The sequence below is a fragment of the Alligator mississippiensis genome, chromosome 2 (genome assembly GCF_030867095.1).
Source record: "Alligator mississippiensis isolate rAllMis1 chromosome 2, rAllMis1, whole genome shotgun sequence".
NCBI lineage: Eukaryota > Metazoa > Chordata > Crocodylia > Alligatoridae > Alligator > Alligator mississippiensis.
In genome coordinates this window covers 62105183-62130112 of record NC_081825.1, presented here as the reverse complement: position 1 = coordinate 62130112, position 24930 = coordinate 62105183, and the positions used below count along the sequence as shown (strand labels likewise).

The 24930-nt window shown below is 38.5% G+C and overlaps 1 protein-coding gene across 2 annotated transcripts in view; it reads left to right on the top strand.

Annotated features, from left to right (window-relative positions):
- Positions 1 to 709: 709 nt before the first annotated feature.
- DLC1 (DLC1 Rho GTPase activating protein) overlaps positions 710 to 24930 on the top strand; it is a 426468-nt gene continuing 402247 nt past the window's right edge. Inside the window, exons 1-2 of one of the 2 annotated variants that reach the window (XM_019481280.2) lie at positions 710 to 1101; positions 18095 to 19265. In XM_019481280.2, the coding sequence (XP_019336825.1) occupies positions 18207 to 19265 (1059 nt within the window). In that variant the 5' untranslated portion in view covers positions 710 to 1101; positions 18095 to 18206. Of the gene's footprint in view, positions 1116 to 18094; positions 19266 to 24930 lie in introns of both variants that reach the window. The other variant, XM_019481279.2, reaches the window with a different exon arrangement.

Genomic DNA, 24930 nt, shown 5'->3' with positions numbered 1-24930 from the left:
TAATATGATCAAGATGGAGTCTGTCCTTTTGCAAAGCTGGATTTGTGTGACACTGGAGGATTCTCAATAGAGGTAAAGCAGCATGTACCACTGCCTGTGCTATAAGAACTTTTAAACTGTAATGACATTAATGTCTCATGATCCAACTGAATTTCATCAGTAAAAATATGTTTTCACTATGAACTATATCTATAGAATTCTGTGTGTTTCATGTTTCAAAGTGCACTGGGAATGTAAATGTGATGTATTATTATATGTAAGCCAACTTGCTCTTTGCTCATTTCTTGCTCTGAAGTGCAAAAGAGCAAAGGAACATTCAAAGACATTCTCCTGTCTTTGAGGATGGTAGTTCAGTTTCATATGCATGGTATATTCTTGCAGAATATTTTTGGTAAATCAGCCATACTTTTAAATTATGTAACGACATCATAAATCTCCTAAATAGTTTGAGTTGTCTCTGATGTCTGCTAAATCACAGATCTTGAAACACTATTTGTTGTCTTTTTTTTTCTTTTTTCCCTCCACTATGCAGTCTCTCTCTTGCTCTCTCTCTTGCTCACTCGCACACGCGCACACACCCACACACACATGCGCGCACGCACACACACACACACACACACGCTACTCAAAGGCAGGAAATACTTTTCAGGCAATCTGGGCCTGGTTGTTGAGGCCCCTTTCACAAAACATCAGTCTGAATTTAGTAGACACAAGTCACTGGGAAAGGCTTGACAGAATTCTGCTTAGTTAAGGCTCCCTCCAGCTGCAGAGGGTGTTTTTGTTAGAATCACACATTGAGCAAAACTGCTTAGAATAGAGCAATGATCTCAGCAACGAAATCTGAACTTCTGTGCTAGCAGAAACTAACTGGGAACTAATCTTTTTTTTTTTCTTTAATGACCTTTTTTTTTATGGAGGTAATGTCCGAGGTCCACCCTCTCTTCATGTAGTTACGGAAGTCTTGGGATCTTAGAGGTTTTATAAACAACAAAAATAAAGATGATTTGAAAAATGAGGAAGTTTTCTGTAACTGGTTAAGCTGAATGTCAGTAAGCTGCATTGGAGCTTTCTACGTTCTGGATCTCAGCAGTAACACTGGAGGTAAAATATTCACAGTAAGTGGTAGACTGTATGCTAGCTATGTTTATCAAAATATTCCAGGTCTAAAACAAAATCTGCTTGTGCACTTTATTTCTGTCTTTAAAAAATATAAATGATATGCTGAACCCTGTTTATTTGCACTGTAATATAAATAGAACTGCCTGGTCTTACTTGCATATTTTTTAATGTCCATAAAATATGAAAACTAGAAGTGTGAATGATTTCTTTTTTCACCTCATTTGCCATTAAGGAGGGCATCTAGAGCTACAGTGGCTTTTTTCCCTTAGTACTGATGCAGTGAAGCAAAGCTTTGGGTAGGTTATATCACTTGGTCTTGGTTTCTACAGCTCTTCGCAAGAGCTTAGCTTCAGTCCATATGTTAGATGTTGAAAAAATCTTTAAAATATTCTTTAAAGTGTAAATTCTAAATGTAAAATTTCAGGGCATATTCCCTAACAGGTCTGTAGGTTCCATCAACCAAAATAGCAGAATTAAAAATAACTTAATGCACCTGGATAAATTGTTTTCTATGTGATATGTTATTTAAAAAGGAAGAAAGGTAAGATTCAGTAAATGTCAAGTGATCACAGTTTTGAAGAAATATGAATCTCATAACTTTTAAAAAATATTTCTGGTGACATTTAGCAGTTCAAAGTTATAAAGATGATTTGTGAAGTATTTCAGAGAGAATTCAGGATATTGCATAAAATGGATACAGCATAAATGTATGTACCATTTAGTTTATATAAAGTGAATGACTAAATGATTAAAGTGTCATGAACACTGGAAAGCATATTCGATAGTGTACTATATGATAAATATTCCCTTTTATCTTTCTGTATTTCCATAATGACAGTTGTTACACCGAAGTAATATGAGAGATATTTTTTCCTGCTTCTGTGCATCATTAAAACTCCATAGTTATTGGCCAATTAGGTAACTAAACATGAGTCATCTTTTCAAATATGTTGGGGATAAGCATGAGAACATTTAACTGGATTTTTACTGAATATAGTTTCAGAATAAGGGGCTTGAAGTTTCTTATTATATGACCAAAAGGAGAGCAAAGGTGCAAAAATGACTCCAGCAGGGGTTCAAATCTCACCTTGTCAGGGCATTGGCAGCCATACTCCAAGTATTCCCAACTCTATAAAACAGAAGAAGACCTTCGGTTCAAACACCTACATGGTTCTTTTGTGTTTTTAAGGTATGGTGAACAAGGTAAAGCAAGACTGGCAGTAAGTGAAAGGCAGTTATGTATTCCCCTCAAGATCCATGGATTTCTGGGGAGAATTAATGTAGAAATTACTGCTGTCTCTATTGACAGTACCTTCTCCATCTAGGACTCAAAGTGAGAACTGCATAGCCATAATGGACAGCTAAGGTGGAATTAAAGGCTCAGGAGAAATATGCTAAGAGAGAAGCTCAGCATGACTCTTGTGGAATATGAGTGGGGACCTGATATCCCAGGAGATCTCTAGCCTTGATGCTTTTGCAAGAATACGCTACATTCCCTTTAGCATCAAGCGCCTTTTCCAGCCTTGACCCTGCAAGTATTTAACATTTCACAGTAGCCCCTGGAACAAGCTAAATGTTTGAAAGGCAACAACAGAACGCTATGTCAAAAAGGGCTAATTGTGTGTGGTGCTGATCAACTTCTGAAAAAAAGCTTAACCAATGTGTTTTTGTGGACCTCACTGTAATGTAAAGGTACTCAACACAAGTGACAAAATAAGAGGAAAAAGATGAGTTTTGCCATTTTGACTGTGATGGTTTTATGGGCTAATAGCAACTGTAATACAAAGTGACTAGCTGTCCTTGATTTCACTTAGGAAGAGGGTTTTTTTTTTAATTCTTAAGATAGATCATTGTGGCTACTCAATTTCAGTTTTGTGACAAATCTTTTCTAGTTAGTCTGCCGTCTATATTTTAATAACCAAATGAAACCTAATCATTGAACTTGGCTTAATACAGCAGTATTCAAAATGTTTAATTCAGAATTTGAGAAAAGCCAAATATAAATTTATCTGAAAAAGTTGCAGAAGTTATAAAAAGGTTCTTTTTTGCTCAGAAAGAATATTCTCTATTTTAATTGTAACTGTCCTGGTTCCATTTATATGTTCATTGTATGCTAGGAAAAATCTTCAAAGAAATTAAAAGATAAGTTTTGATTTGCAAGTGAAGTGCCCCCTACCTCCTCCCCCCCTTGAAATAAGTGTTGCAAAGAATATTCGTAATAATACAGGAGTGAGGAGGCAAATTTTGAACACCTTAATCACATGGAATCAGAGTATCAGCATTGTCGGGGTACGTACTTGAGGGATGGTCCCATGTTACTCCTATAGCAGAGCAGGTTACATAGTATAGTAAGATTTTAGGTAAATGACATTAATCTACTTTTTTCCATTGGCTAGAAAGACAACATTGCAGCATGTGCTCATATATTGATCTACAATGAATAAAGAATTCACAAAATAGATGTTATATTAGAAAAACATTATTGGCCTTTTTAGCTCCCAAAAAATTGTGTACACAAATAATTCCATGCTATAGAATTCAGCATTTTAGTAAAAAACTTTTACCGGGGAGTGAAATGATTAGATACTCTTGAACATCAACATTTTTGAGAGGCAAAAGAGTTGTGGCTCTTTTAGAAGTATGGTCTATAATATTTCAATAAAAATGAATAAGATATTTGAATGTATTTCATAATATGTTATGTTATTTGTTTCTATTGATGCTTTTAGAGACTGTTTATATAAGTGTAGCCCTCTGAGAAGAAGCAGTCAACTACTACTATAATTGTTTGCTTTTCTTGAACAAAAAAACCTCTTAGATTGAACTTAAAATGTATATTGTTTTACATTTGGCAGATTGTGCACCAACCACTGAGCATAAACACAGTAATAATGCCGTAGGCAATATGTATCTGTTTTAAAACCTGATAATATTTTAATGGACTGTTCGTTCATTGCTCTTAATATTCATCTTTTGTTCTACTGTGGGATGTTTTGTCATGTCACTATATTATTATATCTTATATCAAGATATAGACCAAACTATATCCAAGATAACTTTAAACTTTGGGAAAGCATGTGTTACAATGTGAACTTTGTAGATGACCCCGATTACTTTCTTCACATCTCTTGTTACTCCTCACACTGTTTGTCCTGTCTATGTAGCATTTCAGGACAAAGGCTATCTTTTGGCAGGGCTATCTCTTGGCAAAACAGGACCTAATTCTTAATGGGAGCCTTTAGGTAATACCATAAAGCAAATCATCTTTTATGCTAGGTCAGAAAAAATCTCCAATTCTAAAGATCCCTGAATTTTCAGGAAATTTGGAATGTGATCCAAACATTGCTATGGTCAGGGGTGAGCCAATAGGAGGAGTCAGAAAGGAAGTGAAATGGTTTGTTTAACAAATGACAGTTTATGAAGGAGTAAAGGATTATTGAGGAATATTCTTCTTCTTGGGAAAGCCAATAAGAAAAAAGCAATAAGGTTTATTACTTATTGAAGATTAAACAATAAACTGCAAGCTGTATCAAAGTAATCTAAACTATATTATAACCATAGCATGTAATAACAAATTCATAGTGTTCTGCAAACATCTTTGGGATTGTCCTTCTTTTGACCTCCTTCAAACACGCTATTATAATGCAAATGGCACTCAAAACTGCCTTGGATACATTGGTTCTTGCCAATTGCTTCCAGCATCAAAACTTCCATTCCTGAACATGCCACAGAGGATCCAAACAAAAGCTACCAACAAACTCAACTTTTTTAAGCTAAGGTGCTTGATCTGTGTCAGTCTGGACATGGCCTGGAATCAATTTAAGTGGCACTAACTGATGTTCTTCTGTTTTCAGTGGCTGGAGGGTAGAGCTCCATTTTTATCTTTCTCAGCCTCTCTACAGTATCTGACATTGAGAGACATACAGTAGGGCTGTCTTGCTTAAGAGAGGTGATAGTGATTCACAGTAATGGGGTAAAATTACTTAAGGACTTCCTGAAGAGACCTCAAGGATTGGAAGGGACCTCAAGTGACTCAAGGGTCATAGAGTCCAACACCCTGCCAAATGCAGGGTGCTTTATTCCTATATTGCCCCAGATAAATACTAGGAATGCACCAAAGTGGTGATTGGAAACGATATACCTTTCACTGCAACCTTAATTTATTGAATCCAATGAATACTCTCCCTAGTACTATTAGTGACTAAATACAGTCAACAAATGAACACATGCACATTGGTGAATGCCTCAGTGCCACCCTCACATAGCAATATCTGAAAGCAATGATTTCTATCATCTCCGGTTGGCCAAGAAGGCACTCCTATTCCAATGGAACATCACATAGCCTGAGTTGCTTACTCCTTCATCAGTTCACTGATGGATTTTTTAGCCATTTAATGGGCAAGGAGTTGTGAAAATACTAAACAAGAAAGAAATAGCATTAATAAGAAAAATAATTGAAACATGAAGGAATAGAATCAGAATATATGAGGCTAACAAAAAGTGGAGAAAGACTTCACAGGTTACCTGCTCTTGCACAGTTGTCACAGAAGCACCCATTGGCTATCCTAGCATTGCAGTTGCCTAGGAAACTCTCTCCCACACTGGCGCATAGTGGCCTGGCCTTTTATAACCTCCCATGTAAACTAGTACATTGTGTGGCTAGATATCAAGCCATCAGCTCTCAGGAAAATCCATGTAAAGCAGCGTTCTGCAGCATGTTTTTTCAGTCACAGTTCGCCATGAGTAGGGATGGTCAAAATCTGTAATTTACATTCCCCAGGGAAGTCAGTATTTAGGGGGGTGGGGGGAGAAAAAGGAAAAAAGCTTTCTAGATTAGCCCACCTGCTGCACCGCCACCAAGCATGGAGCCTGGCAAACCCAGAGAGCTTTAGCTTGATTAAGGACTTCCAGAGTGCTCAGATTCTGAACTGTGTGGAGTGGAGCTGGAAGTAAGGTGCCTGGGACTCTGGGAGGTTTGGATGACATTGTCAGTTTTGACTGAGAAAACCAAAATGTAATTTATTTATTTTTTTTACATTTTTGCTTAGATTCCAAACTTCTGTCCTTCAGGAAAAATTGAATTATGAATTTTAGTTCTGATGCAGACTTATTTTTTCCCAGTTGCATCAGACTATTTGCAGAAATGATGAAAGTGGTGATTAAGTCCTTCTACATGGCATGTGCACTGGCAAATTATTCAGTACATAATATAAATTCTTCATTGCTACCTAATCCCATCAGACTGCATGGTACAGCTGCTGATCCAGTGATTTATTTTATTAGCATTTTCAGTTAATCTCCAGAGGCACTTGCCTAGATCCCTCTCAAAATCTTTTCAGTTGTACCCAGATGGGAATTCCTAGCAGGCTTACAGCAAACTCTACCTGTCCCCCTTAAATCTTATCTCTTCTATAAAATAGACCTATTGCTGACATAAGTTTTCAGCAATCGGCCCAACTAAATTGAGTCTGAAAAAAAGAGTTTAGCTGCTAATGTGGATGAGTTAAAATAATTTTCAGTACTTTATATATAGCAAGTAATTGAAACCTTATTCAGTCATCTCCTAGTCACATTTCTGTAATGGTGTCAAAAACAGTTTTGTCCTGTCTACACTTGCAGTTTAAACCATTTTCAAAACCAGTTTAGCAGAAGGAATTGTTACTGACAGCCATTGTCAGGGGTGGCTCAATTTTCTATCACAAAATAGTGATAGCACTGTTCTTTAAATTGCCACTCTCTGTCACTTCTATTGAAAACTGGAATCTCATAGGCTTCAGAAATAGTCTAGCAAAATTAAATTGGTTTCAACAAGAAGGCCACCTGTTGCTTGAAAACAGCTCCCTATTACTCTAGCTGGGAAATGGAATTTCCATCATGATGAAAATGTTGAGATTTGGGGCAGTAAATATGAACACTTTACTTTTTTTTTTTTTTGGTGTGGCAAGTAGCTGCCTAAAAGGCTCTTCTCCATTTCACTTTGTCTTAGTAAGAGCATTCCATTTGGGCTTCCATCATTTCTCTTTTCCTGACAGAAAATCAGTGGTTTAGGGCAGAAATCATATTTCCCATGGGATACTAACATTTGACTAAAGTGGGGTGGGAGGGGGTATTTTCATAAACAAGAAAACAGTGAAAGAAAATTGAGACTAGCTCAATGCTTTATACTTTTACTTTTTGTTTTTCTTTCTGAATAAATTATTTATCTGTGGTAGTATCTGAGTGGAGGCACACTTTTTGAAACAGTGTCTGTCAAGGTTAGGGAAAAAAAGATTGTCAGATAAATAAGACTCTACTATTGCGTGTTAGTATCAAATTTATTCTTGGACTGTATTGTGCTCTGCTATGGAAATCAATGGCAATAGTGTCATGAAGTTCAGTGGGCACAGGATTAAGCACATTGGTGGGTTTGTTTGTTTGTTTGGGGGTGGGGGTTACAGAATGACCATAATTTTAAAATATCACTGTTACTCCATAACATTTATGACACTCTGTTTACACTGATAATTTATTACTTGGAAAGTCACCCAGTTAACTATCTAAGGTACTTCAAAGACGGTCATTTATGCATTTATTTTATATGACTTTATTTTGAAACGATTTTTATTGGTATATAGACTATCAGGCAACCCAAAGGGCTTAAATCAAACCTGTGCATCAGAAACTATTTGTTTACATATTATTAGAATTAGTAATTAAATAACATTGACATTTTCTTAATACAAATGTAGAAGCATTGACAAAGTTTGGATTCATACCTTGAAAACCAATAATATTTGGACCAATTGGACTTTTGGTCTGTCTCCATGAAGCTCTTGGAAATCTCACTTCATAGTTTGATGCCTCTAGTTTATGGAGTCTTCATGCTAGAGCACCATCTCATGCTTAGACTTATTTTTATAGTGTACTAAGCATCTTCTTTATAAAGAGATTAAAGTCATAAGCATCATGGGTTTTTTTTCACTGACAGCAAGTGAAATGTAACGAGTATATTCTGATATATGTCAGCGTGTATAAAGGGGGATACATAATGACTTCCAGTGAGAATGATGAAATTGATCCCCACAAGAAAAAGGACATCCTTCCAAAATTGGAAGGGTGAAGCTAATGACTTCTAACACATGGTCTCATGAATTCATTGAGTTTTTATTTGAACTCTCTTAGAAAATGCTATCTTGCAGTAGAATTTCTGTTAGAAATTATGGACTTGGATACATAACCATCGTGGCCACATTATCACTTCTACACTACCATACATTGTTTATATCCATCAGCATTTATATAAAGAGGGTTTTTTTTTCTTTATAGACAAAAATAAAATGCATGGAAAATTTCTTACGTTGAGTAAAAAGTATGTATTGGATTTTTGTTCCTTCAGCTTCCTGATGAGATTCAGTTCTAGTTTATATACAGAATTTCACTAGTCATAACTTTGGACACACTTATATTGGTTTGAATTTGGTATATATCAGATTAGCTTGCACCTCCAAATTACTGCAGTCCTTCCTGCGCAGCCCCACACCAGCACAGGCAAAGCCTCCTGCTGCTGGAATATCAACAAAGTCCTCCAACTCTGTAGGCTTGTGGTTTGGATCTGGCTTGCAAGGCCACTGATAGGGAGTTGGGGGGCTTTTGTAGTATTACAGTGGTGAGGGGCTTTGCCTATGCCATGGCTGTCCATATGCTTGCGTGCGTGTAGAAAGGGGACATCCCAAGTTACTGAGATACTATAATGACCTATAAAATATTTTTTATTATTAACATCTGCTACCTATATGTGTACCAATGATTTAATCTGCAAAGTGCATTTCCAGGATCCGTGGTCTCAAAGAACTATCTCAAAATAGATTGTCTGGTGAGATTACTTCTTTGATTGTTCCAAAATGTTGGTCAGGAATTTGGAGGGTATATCACCAGGATGTTACAGCAATTTGTGTTTTATTTTTATCTACCAGTTTTGATACTGACATTGTGGGGTTAGCTCTAGTAGGTATATTCTTCTGTCATCTGTACTGACAATATTATATTTGCTCTTTATTTCTGATCACCTGAAGAGTGTCTTGCATATGAAAGCTTATCTAACTTTATCCCAACTATGCAGTTGGTTCAATGAAAGATATCCTTGCCCAAGAAATCGTTGCCTCTCCCATAAGTTCTTGTTTATAATTCCTGAAAAAATAAATGCTGCTAGTTGTGCATGCTAATAAATTGAAGATTGCAGAAAAGATTTTCTCAAAAAAAATCATATCACAAGCAAAGATAATAGCATTGTGTGTTTTTCTGCATTGAAAAGGCTATACTATTGATGCACGCATACATGTATATAGTTTCATAGATGCTCACAAGCACATCACGAAGCCTAGTATTAAATTGACCATGGCAGTGTAAGCTTTATTCTGGTTTCCTACTCAAGAAAGTATTATCTTAGAAATGTCTTCCATCTTTCCTAGATTCAAGTATAAAGTCAACTTTTTTTTTAAACAGTCTTGTATGAAAGAAAAAATATAACTGTTTAATATCACACCCTATAACACACTCTTTTGCCAATAGATGGTAAATAAATGCAAAGGAATCCAAATTGATCTGGGGTTCATCTGTACTTTACCTTGTTGACTATCAGTCAGGGTGCTGTGGCACCCTGGGGTGCTTTGAGGTTCTTTCAAGGGTGTTGTGGGGTGCCGCATAATGTTAGCACCATTAAGTGTGCAAATATGATTTATAAGGTAAACCCCAAGATTTCAAACAGGAATCTATTGTGTTAAAACACTGTGATCTCTTGTGGTCTTTCTGCATTCTTCACATCAGTAAACATTTCTAGTATTTTTTCATAGTCAAAAAAAAAGAAAAAGAGAGAAAGCTAAGAGCTGGCATTTTCCAAGGGGTGCTTTGAGTCTAAGAAGGGGTACTTTGATTCTAAAATGGTTGAGAAACACTGCTTCACTTTATATTCTTGTGCCAGGATATCACACTTTAGAATGCCAAGATATCTACACCAGGTATTTAAAATGCTGGGTATGTCTCAGAAATGAGGAGTGGACTGCAAGTCCACAGAGGGAACTCTTAGAGTAGCTAGCTGAGAAAGGTACTAGGGAATGAATTAAGTGCTGAGCTATTTATAAAGAAACTTCTATTTCATAGTTTCCTGTAAAGTCACTGAAATAGTTAACAGTATGTACAGGCATTACATTTAGATTTACCTAACCAGGATTAGGTCCATCTAAATGCCCAATTGTGCAGGTGTGGAAACGGCTTAAATTGCCCCCAAAATGGTGTGCCCAATCCAAGTTAGTTCACCTCAGGAGGTGCACTATCTTAGATCAAGAAAGAGCTAGTCCAATATAGTAAAGGGTTAATCCAATCATGGGGAACGTCTGTTCACCAGAGTTCCCCAAGGGACGACAGGGTCAAACAGTCACAAACTCCTCCATGACCGTTTCAGGCTGGACATAAGGAAGAACTTCTTTACTCTCTGAGCCCCCAAGGTTTGGAATAGACTGCCGTCGAAGGTGGTTCAAGCACCTACTTTGAATGCCTTCAAGAGACATTTGGCTGTTTATCTTGCTGGGATCCTATGATCCCTGCTGACTTCCTGCCCCTTGGGCAGGGGGCTGGACTCCGATCTTCCGAGGTCCCTTCCAGCCCTAATGTCTATGAAATCTATGATATTCTGAATACCTGCACACATTCACAGCTCAGTCCTGGGGTTCAGAAAGCCCAGCTGCTTGCCCCAGCCCCAGGGCTGCACTATTCCCACCCCTCTGACCCTAACTGGATTATTTTTAGCCCCCACCAACTTCTCGCCCCCCAATTGGGCAACCCCCCTCATGACCCAGCAACCCCACCCTATGGACTTGCTAGCCCTACTGATCCCACCTGCCCCTCCCACACACCCCAAGTTACTTGCATCAGGTTCCTCACATGGCTCTTGGGAGTGGTGAACAGCTGTATGTGCCACTCTTGGTCTTTGTTTAGACAGCTTAAAGTTGTGTGAACATAGAGCAGGTGCGGCTAGTGGCTGTAAACACTGTATGTCTTCTGCTGAAGGGTGAAAAGCCAAACTAGAAAGATAGCTGTGTAACTTGGCTACCTTGTGTGTGACGTGAATTTATAGGGCACAGGTCCCATTTGCTTATACTTCTTTAAACAATATTTGCTGGCTTGGATCACACTCAAATTAGGACTAAATAGAAATAATTAAGCCCTTTTTGTTGCTCTCCTCTGTGTGTGTATCTTATCTCTGAGTAGTTTAATGATGTAGTTTTTCACCTTTTATAAATATATGAGACCACAGCCTAATCTTTATGCTATCCCATTACACAAAATGTTTGTCTCCCGCTTAGTCTTAGCAAGAAATGAATTAACTGTACGTTTGGAGTAGCTGCTGAATTGATCTTTTACTTGTACTGCTTTGTCTATCTTTACCTTTGGTGAGCCAATTAAGTAATTCACATTCTTTATTATTTAAAGTCTCTTCATTTGAACCAAAAATTGGCAGTACATACCTTAAAGGTGGTGGTAGCTGCTGGCTTCCTGACATCACATTGGGTGCCTGTACACAAGTGTGGAGACTGCTCCCATGTGCTGTAATTACAGCCCATCAGATCAGACTCAATTAATCGAGTCTGCTGGAGCTTGATAATCACTGCACTCCTGCAGCCTCCCATGTCTCGTGTATGAGCATCCCCGTGCTTTAGAATGGTGGTGGCAGTGCTTGAGCTAAATCGTGTTCAATGAACTTTAATACAAGTGCTCCCACTGCCATTTTGAAGCATGTAGACACTTATACACAAGATGCTGTGGTGCTTTATTTAGAGAGGCTCTCAGAGCCACTCTAATTAAAGAGCCACTCCCCTCCGCCGAGCTCATGCAAAATTCTAAGAGTAGGCAGGGGCAGCCCAGTCTAGCTCATTCTCTGGAGGGCATCCAGCCAGTGTTGTGCTTATATAGGAGAACAGGGCATGCAGAAGAAGAGGGTAGGATGTGACATGACACATTTCAGAAGACTTAGGATAGGCAAGAAAGGCTGTCTCTTCCTTTACCAGATCCCAGGATCAAGGAGAATTTTCTGCCTTGTGTCATGTCAGGACCAGGATGCTAAAGGCTATGAACCAGGTCAGGTAGGGGGAAGGTGTCAGATGGGCAGGGAACCTAACCCAGGCTTCTTTTTTTCCCTTCCTCACTTCCACTTCAGCTGTCTGGTAGCTTCCAGGTATTCCCAGTATAATATACACTGCTTTCAGAGACGGCCTTAGCTCTTTTAACATGGTTGGTTCAATTATTATTTTTGCAAGCTGTCTAATTTTTCTTGAGAGGCAAACTAGCAATTTTAAATTTGTAACTTAATTGTTACTTCTCTAACCTGCATTTCAAAGCTCAGCTAGGAGCAACTGAAGTGTTTTGAGTTTCTCAGAAAAAGGTCACAAGAATCCTTTACAATGTAAAGTGTTAGGCAATGTAACTACAGCATTTGCTACCACCTCATCTTATTATACTGTACACTCCATACTTTACTTGATACCAAGTAACTGTCTAGCAGTTCCATTAGTCTTTAGATCAAACCTGCGTAACAAAATTACATGTTGTGGTGAGTTGGGTTGTTTTGGGTTTTTTTATTTCAAATACAGTTTAAAATAAGATGCACTTGTTCAATTATCCAAAATAACAAAACTCTTCATATTCTTAAGTTATATCTTTCAAGCATTTGTACTGAATATTGTTCCTTATTGTATATTTCCATTCTCTTTGTCATGTTGCCTACAAAAGAAAATAATTAAGAGCCATCCTCCAAACACCTCCATGCTTAATGAATGTTTGGACAAAGATTTTCTCCTAGCAATATGAAAGATTAGCTGGACATACTAAAAGGCAATTGTAAAGATACATCCATACTTCAATCTCAACTTGAAAAGTGTTCCCACCTACTAAAAAGTGATAACTGAAAAAAAAATTCTTCTGACGTACGAGAGGAGCAGAATGAAATTTACCAAAATAATCACTAGAGTTACATAGCAAAAAGAATTTTTTTTCTGCAAAAAAAAAAAAATGAGAGATAAAAAATCTAATTTAGAGTTCTTGAAAAATGTAAAAAAATGTAATTGTTTAATTTTGGTGATGTTTGGCTATGAACTACTCATACCCAAAAGATGAACATGTTGTTGAAGTTTTCAGTTTTTCAGATACTAAGTTTTCTGACAAAAAAAATTAAGAAATCAATTAAAATTGACACTTTCCACACACACACACATGCATGTACTTACACACACACAACCATATGTCCAAATGAAGCTTAAATTTAAATCAGCCGTACTAGTCAGTGTATTTTGCTGACATTTCCTTTACCCTTTGAAGGACCTCCAAAACTGACAAGTCTGATAAATTCCACGGAGGTGCTCAGATAAAGCAACAAGAATTCTTGCATTCTTTCTCTTCCTTTTCCTAACAGTCAGTGCCTTAAAAGCTTAGTTGACTTCCCTCACTAAAACTGGTCCTATTTGATGATAGCAAACAGAGATTCTCCCTTAGTTTAAGTGATAGGAATAAGCATCTTTGGAAAAGAGAGTCTGGATTCGGTTCTCTCATAACCATAAATAACATGAAGGCCTGATGTTTGTTAGTGACCATGGATGTCTTACAAAACTAATCCAGGCATCAGAACTGGAAATGAGCTGAATTTAATATTTTTTCTCTTGCTTCATGGGAAAGCTGCAAGCAGCGGAAATATGGGTCTATTTTGGTGGTGGTGGTGATCATTGTAAAAAGGGACAATGGAAAGTTTTTCTCTTCCTAGTCAGGGAACCAAGGTTGAGCAAAAGAGATTAAGAAAGAAGCTCCCCTCACAGAAAAGAGGACTCCAGTACTCTTGCAACTAAAGCATTTTAAATATTTACATTAACAGAATAAAGAGTCTTCTTTAAGCAGCAGGGGAGATTGGAAGAAAAGGGGTGGTTATGGAAATGAAAGGTCACTCTTCAAAGATGAGTGAGGAGCTGAGAATCAGGGCTGTGCAAAATTTTGCCAGGTGTTTCGTTTTGAAGATGTTTCGATGCGTTTTGAACTCAAAACAGTAAAATCAAAATGAAACAAAGGGTTTCAAAACAGCTTTGAAACAAAACAAGGACAGTCAAAACATTTTGAAAGTTACAAAACATTTCGTATTTCAAAGGCAGGCTTACTTGGCTTCAGTGCCAGTCCCAGGTGGCGGCAGCAGCCTCCCCTCATCCAGCACACAGATCCAGAGGCCTGCACTCCTGGAAGGAGTCTGACACAGCCCCAAAGCTCTCCCAGGTATGCGGACCCCCAGATTTGTGTGCCGGATAAGAGGAGGCTGCCACTGCTAGCAGGTGTCAGGGGTTGTGTTTTGAACAGTTTGTGGTGCAGTTTCCCAGAAACCTCTACATCTATCTCCTTGAAACTTGGCAGGATTCATGTCCTTGAAAGGGGCTACCATCCCTGTAATTTTCATCCAAATCAGGCAAGCAATGACAAAGTTGTAGGCATTTTCATGATTCCCCATTATAGCCTACGGGTGAAATGTCGAACCGTGTTGAAACAGCAAAACAGTTTCAACTAAATGAAATGGGACAGTGCTTCAAAACAAAACAAAATGATGAAACAAAACACTGTCCCTTCAAAATGGTGAAATGGACTTCAAAACTAAATGATGGTGTTTTGCATAGCCCTACCGAAAATCATATTCAAAGGTTTAGAAGCAAGAAGTCCTCCTCTGAAATGTTGGGTGGGATATAGTAGGAAATAATGGCTTCTGAATAGAGTAGAAGAATAGAATAAAAGAAAAGGAAGGACTGTTCCCCTAACAGCTGTCAGAGGACTAGAGAGGAAATCATTTTCTTATGGGCCATATTTTGGTGGACAATCCAGACCATTACCACAAGGGGTAATTGGGCTTCCACTGAGCTCGCAGGTCCCTGTCTGAAAAGAGAACATGGAGAGTGGGGAGGAAGAAAATTCTCTGAGTAACTACTGATCATGTTGGCAAATTTCATTCTGCTCTTCAAAAATATAACAAACAGGGTCTTCGCCCTGAATGGCAGAGGCGGCAGAGGCAGTGGCAGGGGCCAGGCCAGACTGTGCTGGCTGCAGCAGCAGTGGCTAGAGCAGCAGTGATGGTGGCTGCCATTCTTGTGCTCCCTCTAAGCACACCCCTTGCTGCACTACTGCTGCTCCTCCCAAAAGTCAGAGAAAAGTTTTTCTCATGTCACTTTTTAGTAGGTGAGAGGAGAATACTTTTCAAACTAAGAGCAAAACATGATTATAATAACCATATACATTTACAGTTGACATGGTCAGTCTTTCAGTAGGTCCAGTTAATCATTCATTTTACAAGAAGAAAATCTTTGTCCAAAGATTTTTTTTCAGCATGGATGTGGTTAGAAGATGGCTCTTCAATTATTTTATTTTAGAGAACAATGTAAGTTCCCTTGTCATTTATTTATTTGTCTTGCATTTCAAGCAAAGCATTCAATATTCTCCTGTTTAATCATTCATCTGCTCGCCAGCAGACAGCCAAAGCTAGTGTGATATCACAAGTAAAACAGAAGGGTTCCTAAAGTGAGATTTATTTGTTTTTCATCCCCCATGAAATATAACCCTCCACATCCAAAAATGAAAAACAGTAAGAGATCTGTTCTCCCCTCTCAGCACACATGTAACTCCATTTAACAGTAGTGGAAGTAACACACAGCTATTAACCCTTAGACAGCCTACCAAAAGAATGTTTAGGAGGACCTGTATAGAGATCACTTGGAATTTGGGCAGTCTAGTGCTTTACACTAAAAATCCCTGTGTTCTTGCCTTGATTCTTTCACAGACCTTGGAAAACTTCTTACCCTTTTCTGACCTTTGATTGCACATCTGTGCTAGTCAAAGTAAAATGCAGCGATCTTGTAATGCTAACACAATTGTTTCTAAAATGCTTTGGGATCCCTGGATAAAAATGTTGCAGACCTAAACACTTCTCTTCCTTTATTTCCAACCTCTAAAGATTTGCAGGGTGTGGAGGGGGAATAAACACTTAGGCATAATAAGAAGTACATGTGAAATAGAACTTCAAGGCATTGAACATTTATGTAATTAATCTACTTTGCATTTTAAAACTTAGTATAGGAAAAGGGAGAATCCTGAAGCAGAATCACTGTCTTACTACCAAAGTTTGCCTGTGAAAGGGTTTTTGGGTGTCATATTTTTTTTGGTTATTCTTTGGTTTTTTTGTTTTTGGCCCAGTGCTGTGTTATTTTCCGTTTTCCTCAGCCTCCCACACTCTAATGACTTGTGCCTGGAATTTTGTTTCCTATGACTATATTTTCTTTTTAAGCACAAACTCCACAGAGTTGGAAAATGTGAAAGAGAAATAAAGCTGGCTGTCCTAAATGGAGGTTAAAGATTTCAGATTATCCACAACTTTTTTCTAAAAGTCACTAAGGGCTTAATTTATGAAAATGCACAGTCATAATTCTGCTTTTCTTTCAAGCTTCCTACTTCTATGCCTTCAGGCATGTGATTTGTCAGGGCAGTTTAAAGGCCTAGTGGGCAATCAGGACTTGCTGTAGTGGACTGAAATGACCCAGAACAAACTTAGTAGTTAATCTTCTTTATTGCTGAAATCAATAAGCAGATCCATGCTAAGTGTTGACAGTTCTTATGTAGGGAGTGAAAAGTAGAAGTGTCTGCTCCTTGAACCTGTAATTTGTTACAGGCCAGTTGGGTTTTTTTGTTTTTATTTTGGGGGGGGGGGGGGGTCATTGTTTGATAAAGAACTTGTTGTTCTGACTTTCTTTGTAATGCATAATTTAAATATCTGTATTTTATTTTTGTCTAATGGTTTATGTATTTAAATGTCAAAGTGATTCAATAAATATATCTGAAACATTAACTTTTAAACTGCCATAAATAAGGCACAGTTGTGGGCCCTTAATTGCATTAGGAATTAATTACTTATATGACTAGCCTTACCAAGTTAAGCAGGGATACTTTCTGACCTGAGCAAATCAAAATGTAGCGACATAACTATTGTATAACCTTTTCAACTTATTAATTAATCCTCAAATTCTCTGTTCTCTGCACACTTGTATTTAAAAGTAACGGGAGTAAGACACATATTGGGCACCTATACATGTGTTCCAATGCGTTCTGATTAGAACGCAGATGGAGTCTGCGGGAGTGTCATGATCAGAAAGCTGCAGCATGCTGCAGCATCTCATTTATTCAACATCCCTGTGTTTCAAAATGGTGGTTTAAAAAAAGCTCATTTAGCAAGCTTCAGTTAAAGCATCCCTGCCATCATTTGGAAATTCAAGAAGCTGAAAGCACAAGACGCTTTGGGCATTTTAATTAGAGTGGCCTTTCTAGTTAAAATGTCCCTGGGAGCCACCCTAGTTAAAATGTGCTCCCACCCACCACAAAGCATGTGTAAAAACACCCATTAACTCTTTGAATGTTGGCATTTCTCACAGCTGACCAGATACAAGGTTAGGAGGACATGTACAAACATCCCTTTACTAATCCTTAGGTACAGACCCAACTCTTTAGACAGCAACCTGAAAACTGTACTTTATGGGTTTCATTGCACGAAGAACTAACACAAACTAATTTTGTGTGTGATGGAGTCACAAGATTTGATAATGTTGATATCCATGGAAATGGATATCTCATGACAGAAATAGTGAAGAGACTTATTGTCAAAATCTGGCTTGTAGATCCAGTTGCCTATTCATAAGCATGTTTATAACATTTTTATTTACTTGATTTTTGGAGAGTAATCAGAAAGAAAGTTATGTTAAAGTATGCTTAATGTCAAGTTTGTACGATACTACTACAGCTATTAAACAAAATAATATTTTTAAATTCCTCCCTTTCGATCCCATGCTCTATAAATTTGCTTTTACATTTTCATTTAAACTATCCCTACCCTTCCTTTTTACTTTGAATTTGAATCAGCTTATTCTATTTTTATTTCTTACAGATGTTAGCATGATGAAAATCTCTCCCATTTTGGAGCAGCACATTGCAGCCATGTCATCTCCTCTGGTCCTGTATGGAATGTATCTCGCAGCCTGTTGTTGAACTATTGTGACATGTCTCTAGCAATCAGAAAGAGAAGCTGGGAGGAACATGTGACCCAATGGATGGGACTGGCTTTTTCTCCTGTTGAATATAATACAGCATGCCGTCATGGACTTGTAGTTGATAACTTGCAGGCAAGTATGGAAAAAGATGAAGTTTTGAGTGCTAGCCGAAAAGAAAAATCTGCTTCGTTACCAGACTGCTGTCATAGTGGAGAGCTGATTGGCTTCCCAGCAAAGCTGCTTAGCAATAATTCGAAAGAAGTGGATGAAAATGACAACCATGAAGATGAGGAGCACTTTCTGGAGGCCAGTACAGAAACTTTGGTCCATGTTTCTGATGAAGATGATGATTATTCAAATCTTAGTTTGGGTAAAATTAACCACCACATCACTTGTACTGAACAGAAATCAAAAGACGAAGAAAAAAGTTTAAAAGGAGCTGGCTCCTTAACAACGATGGTACCAAAAATGGAAATAAACAAGGAATCTAACGTGTCTGGAACAATAGAAGTCATTAATGAGCTCGACTATGCCACCGTTTCCCAAGAAAAAATGGAGGAGGAGGAGATTTCCAGTAGTATTGGGAAAAGCCTGGTGCTTTGTAATTGTAAAGGGTTGTGTGAAGTATTACATGAAGGTGTACCAAGAGAAAACATCTCTCATTCTCTGAATGTGAAGGAAATTACTGTGCCTGGGAAACAGCTGCTTCATACTGCTGTAATTGCACAACAGCGTAGGAAATCTGATGCTTCTAAAGATGGGCTTGGAAAAACTGACAACACTGTGGTACAGGATAAGCTTTCCCCTGGTCCATGTTCTGGCAGTGGCAGACAACCATTCTCAAAAGCTGCACCCAAGGATTACCTTGTGCAGTCTTCTCCTTGTTCGCATATCATGCCAATGGATAAGGGCTTGGATGAATGTGTTCTCACAGAACCTCAAATGGGCCCTGAAAAAAAAAATCTTACAAATGTCACTCCAGTGGAAGACATCCAGTGTTTACATTTTCAGGGTGATCTGGCCACTCATGAGCCTGCAGACAATCAAGTGAAATTGCGTAAAAGAAAGGTAGGACGTATACAAATTACAATGATTATTTTTAGGGGGGGGGGGAGGGGGGGAGTGACATAGTCCCGACTTTTTCTTAGCTAATCTTTGAGAAACAATTTGAAAATATAAGCGTTTGCCTATTTTATTTATAAGATATAAATATGTTTACTGTATGAATTTGGTATGTTCCTTAATCAGTTTCCTTTCAAGAATACATTTTTATTCATCTGTTTGTATTGCTCATTATGGTTGAGTCAGTAAGCACCAGCAGAGCTTTCCACTCTCACTGTGAGATTTTTTTGTTGGTTCCAGAGATCCAAGTGATATTTGCAGCAATACGAGATCCTTGTTTAAAGGAGATGGCGGATGCAAGGAGGAGATTGCAGCAAACTTAAAATGTTCTAAAATGGTTTATGTCATTGATGCTGTGAAGTGCACCAAACAACAATCTGAATCCCATGAGAAATAGTTCTTGCAAAACAAAAACAAAAAAATGTCACTCATCTATTGAAAGTGGATGCCCTTGACATTTTGCAATTTTAAAGTGACAAAAGAAAGCTCAACTGGCTCTTCAGACAGGGAAAACAAGAATTATTCCAAAATTTCAAGGGCCAGGTCCTAAAATCTAAACGGGCAAAAAATTGCTTTTGACTTCCAAGGGAGAAGTTCTGCTGGCAATGAGACCACAGGACTCCATTCCAAATCTGGCTATGCTACCTATGTTACATAGTCTCACTAATATTCAGTGCCTCACTGCAGACACTTCTCTCTCACATTTATTGACAACATCCAGAATGAGGAGCAACACCCAGCCCTTTTGTCTTTTTCAGAAATCTGGTTTCTATAAATTGTGGTTTTAACATCAGATGAGATCTGTAGTGTCTGTTTCACTAAATCAAAACTGCTTAAGTAAGAACCAAGATATCCAAACCCCTCTATGCCAACACAGCATCCTGAGTTGCTGGCCATCACTCCCTTGAGTACACTGTTTGGTAATATTAACACTCAATAAGATGGTGTTATGTTTGGAAGCCACAAGTGACTTTTCCAAAAGGCTCTTGCAAGTTTCAAATCCCATCTTACTTTAGCATGAAATGGTATAATTCAGAACTCTGTAATGTTTCTTAAATTCTATCTCAGCATTTGTTACCATGACTTTGTTAGAAATAAGAAGATGAGACTTAACTGCCTGACCAGCAGTAATTACCCTGAAATTTACCCCTCTAGTGCATGTTTTTTAAAAAAGACAGGCAGCACTTCCATCCAAAAAGCACATCACAGCACTGACTTACTGAGGTTGGCTTAAGCTATTATGAAGTTGTCAGCAGTTCTGCTTTCAGTGCATCATTTCAGTTTTTTATCAAGTACCATTGCTAATATTGGCCTGCACATTTAGATGAATTCATTTTATAATGTGTTTTTAAGATCATATCATTATTATTTTAAAATGACTAAATGCTGTGGTATGGCTAATAATGCCCACATGGGATTGCGATGCAATGTGATCAGAAGCATGATTCTGGTACTTCCAGCTGATATATGCATTGACGTGTATAAGTGTAATAGGAATATATTACATACTAGACCTGTGTGAAACGGCACCATTTTGTTTTGACTTCTGTTTCACCGTTTTGATGGGACACTTTTGTTTCAAGTTTCATTTAATTTTGAAGCACTGCTCTGTTTCATTTCATCAAAACTGTTTTGATGTTTCGCCCATAGCTATAATGGGGAATCATGAAACTGCCTATAACTTTGTCATCTACAGCTTTGTCATTTCTTGCCTGATGTGAATGAAAACAGCAGGGAGGGTAGCCCCTGCTGAGGCCACAAAGCCTGTCAAGTTTCAAGGAGATAGGTGCAGGGGTTTCTGGAAAACTGCACCTCAAGCTGCTGACAAGCAAAACTCGTGTCATGTGTGTGTGTTAAAGTGCAGTGGAGCGAAAACCACAAGCATGGTAGCCCCTGCTGAGGCCATGAAGGCTGCCAGGTTTCAAGGATATAGGTGCAGGGGTTTCTGGGAAACTGCACCTCGAGCTGCTGACAAGCAAAACTCGTGACATAAGTGACTGTGTGTGTGTGTGTGTGTGTTAAGGCACAGCTGTTTTTCCTTTCCTCCCTCAGAGCACTGGGGTTGGAAGGGACCTCAGGGAAGGATCACAATCACTGGCCAGCTACACAGTCAATATCAGAGCAGTCCTTCCCCCCCCTCTTACCCTTCCCTCTTGTTACTTTCTGTTTCGCAGCAAGTGAATCCAGCTTTGAAATTCAAACATTTCAAAACTTTCAAAATGTTTTGGGTGCCCTTGTTTCATTTCAAACCTGTTTCAAAGCCTTTCATTTCATTTCATTTTGATTTCGCTGTTTCGAGCTCAAAACAGCATAGATATGAAACACCCAGTGAAATTTTGCACAGCCCTATTACATACCTGGTAGATACAGGATGTAACACAAGAGTATATTTGTGGCCTGTGTATATAACAATGGGATTTTAAAAAATGGGAGTCTTAAAGATGCTAGCAAGGTTATGGTGCAATGGGGTGGTACTGAACTGAAAGAAGGGGTAAAGCCAAGGTGCTGTAAAGGGAAAAAGTATCAGAGTGAGGGGCAGTCACTTAAAAAGGTGAGTATCCCACATATTAAGGAAACTGAAGAGGACTTTGTGTTGCGGTGAAAAGAAGGAGTTTCCAAGTCTCAGAAAATGAGCCTTGATTAAAGGAACCTTTTTTATCCAATCCTTGTATACATATGGTAAAAGGAAAGAATGCTAATCTGTTGCTGCTTCTTCATATTATCTCTCTAGGTTTCACTTTGAAAATGGCATTCCTTCTTTGAGGACTTATCACTTAAATGTAATCATATGTTTTTGTATAAGAAGTATTACCTGCTTTTAGCACTAATAATCTCTAATACAAAATGTCCCACTGTTTATAAACCACTTTTTTACTAGAACAAAACATTAGGAAAAAAACAGAGTTGAAACCAAATCTATCCATAAAAGTCAAGTGTTTGCTTTTCAGTGACTAGAAGGCTTAAGGAATTGGTAATGGGATACAGAGCCTTTTCTCTCAAGGTCAGAAGTTCAAATCTAGCCCAAATACTGTAGCTGGAGATTGTAACATACCAATCTTTGATGGCTGTTCAAGGTCCAATGTGAAATAAAGTTGAGGGTCTCAATCAAGTGACAAATATATAAGTGCCCGTTTCACTAGAAAACCACATAGCAGGCACTTAGGACCAAATTGCAATGGTATTAATAGTAAATATGCATGGATGGCTTATCATATTTTTAAAGAGTACCTAACTTCTTTTCATTTCAATAGAATATAGGCACTTAGACACCATTGGTTGCCAGTATTCCTAAGGTACCAAAATACTTTTAAAATTATGGCTCCAAATGATATTTCTTAGTTGTTTCAGTTGAGAAACCAAGGAATAGACATATCCAGTGAGCTGCCTTCTTCCCTTTAGGCTGCATATAGACATTCTGGAAGATTAGGGGGAGGTTAAATCATATTTAAAATAGCCATCTGATCTAAGATAAATCAGGATGGGGGGCTACTGGGGAGATTTTGGGGCAAGCAGGCTCCAGGGGGCAAGTGGGATCCACAGGGGATCTGGGGGGCAGGTGGGGTCCATGGAGGAGATTGAGGTCAGGCAGAGTCCTGGGGGGGAGTTGCTGGGGTCTGGGAGGGTTTGGCAGGATCAGGGAGTTCTCTCTCCCATTCCCACCAAGATGAGGGGCCATTTTTATTCTCCAAACCCCCCACCCCCACACAAACAACCTCCCCCAGCAAACCTACCACCCATCCCTCCCTCTCCTCCTGCCCCTCCCCCATACAAACTAACTTCCTCAGCTCCCAGCATTGGCAAATGCTGATAAAATTGACACCAGAAGTAACTTGTGGATTGTGGGGCTTGGTGGGGGGGTATGGCTACTCCAGTGGCGGAGCTTTCTGTCTGGGGGAGAGGGCTCGGGGGAGGGCGTAGGAAAAGTGTAGCCCTGGGGTTGAGGCCAGAGGCTGGTCTTTTGCAGTCCTGGGGCTGAGCTGGGAACTGTACAGAAGTTCAATTAGATAGGTCTCACTGGACCCAAGCTAAATTAGACTACCTCGGAAGTACACTTAACTTAGATTGTCCTGGCCATTTTTAGATTGATACAACTGTCTGAACTTCTGTACAGTTTGTATATAGATCCACCTAACTACTGTAAGATCCACACCTGGGTAAACTGAGATCAGGTGGCCATTTTTAATGCAATCTAACCTCCCCCTAACCTTTCCAAATGTCTGTATACAGCCATAGAGTTGCTCCCTGAAAATCCAGATTGAGGCTCACCAGTGTGATAGAGTGAGGGGAATCTTGTTCTGTCTACTGTTGTGCCCCCATTGTAAAGAAACACAAGATTTTAGCCTCCAAGGCTGCCACTTTGGCATCTTTTACCAACACTAACTTCATTTTAATTAAATGCTTTGTTTGTGAAAGACATACTGGAGCAGTTTCACTTATGAAAAGCATTTTTTATAAATAGTCAGGAGCAGTTGTTCTCATGCTTTTCCCAATTCTTAAATTTGCTTTCTCCTTGAGTCATAGGAAGTAGATGAACTTTCTAGTTGTGTAGCTTGACCCACTCTTTCACATTTTCTGAAGGAGACTTATGGAACAATAGCAGGGCCTTAGGTTGTGGCACAGCAGTTGATTATGATGGTATTTGAATAGTTTATTTAACTTTGTGTTTTTATATTGCTTGCAAGATGCATTATCATGGTAGGCTTTCCAAAACATGGGTCTGATGCCTATTAGCATTAGTGCACATCTAAAGATTAAATTACTAAATATGCATTGTCAGTCTAATTACTGCCTTTGCAAGTTTGCACCATTTAAAGAAAAAAGTTGTAATTGTTTAAAAAATAATAGCTTCAGTGGAGAATAAGAGTACATCCCTGATTATCCAGAGGTCTGAAGAAATACCCAAAATTAATGGATAATTAAGACTGATGGCAGATCAGACTTTGAAGTGTCTTTTCACTGAGAACAAACATCAAAGCCTGCATAGGCCAGCCTCCTTAGTTATAGGGAACTGGCTGCCTTCCTCAAGTCTTGCCAGCTCTGATTTTCCCTCTGGAACTTATTAGCTCTGAAGGGCAGTAGCACAAATTCACATTCCATTAACATATTCTCTTGTGCAGCTCAGTCTATAGAGTAAGGCTCTGCAGTATTTCAGCTTTTCTTACATTGACCAGACATTCAACCAGACCTTGTAGGACATACGGAACATTTGGAAATGTGGAAGTTGGTTAACCAAGTTTTGGATAATGAAGAGTTCACTGTGGAGTTATGCATCTCCTGACTGTAGGGTTTCCATAAAATTTCTGTCTTCTCAGGCTATATATGATTTCAATGCCAGTTATAAATGAAAAGGAATCTATAGAATGGCTCAGTCAAGAAGCTGTAGAAAGTTAAGGACAGTTTAATTGTTGACTAAATTGAAAAGGTTTGCCTTTTTCAGGATACTTCTAAAATGTACATGACTGGGACTGAAATCTACATCTCTGGTTGGGGTATAGAATTTCAGCCTTCAGAGAGCTTTTCCTCTGGCTGACAAATTAGGTGCCCTTCTAAGTTACCACCATAAGAGAACAATAATGGAGCATGAATAGAGGCTCTTATTTCAGATGCCTAT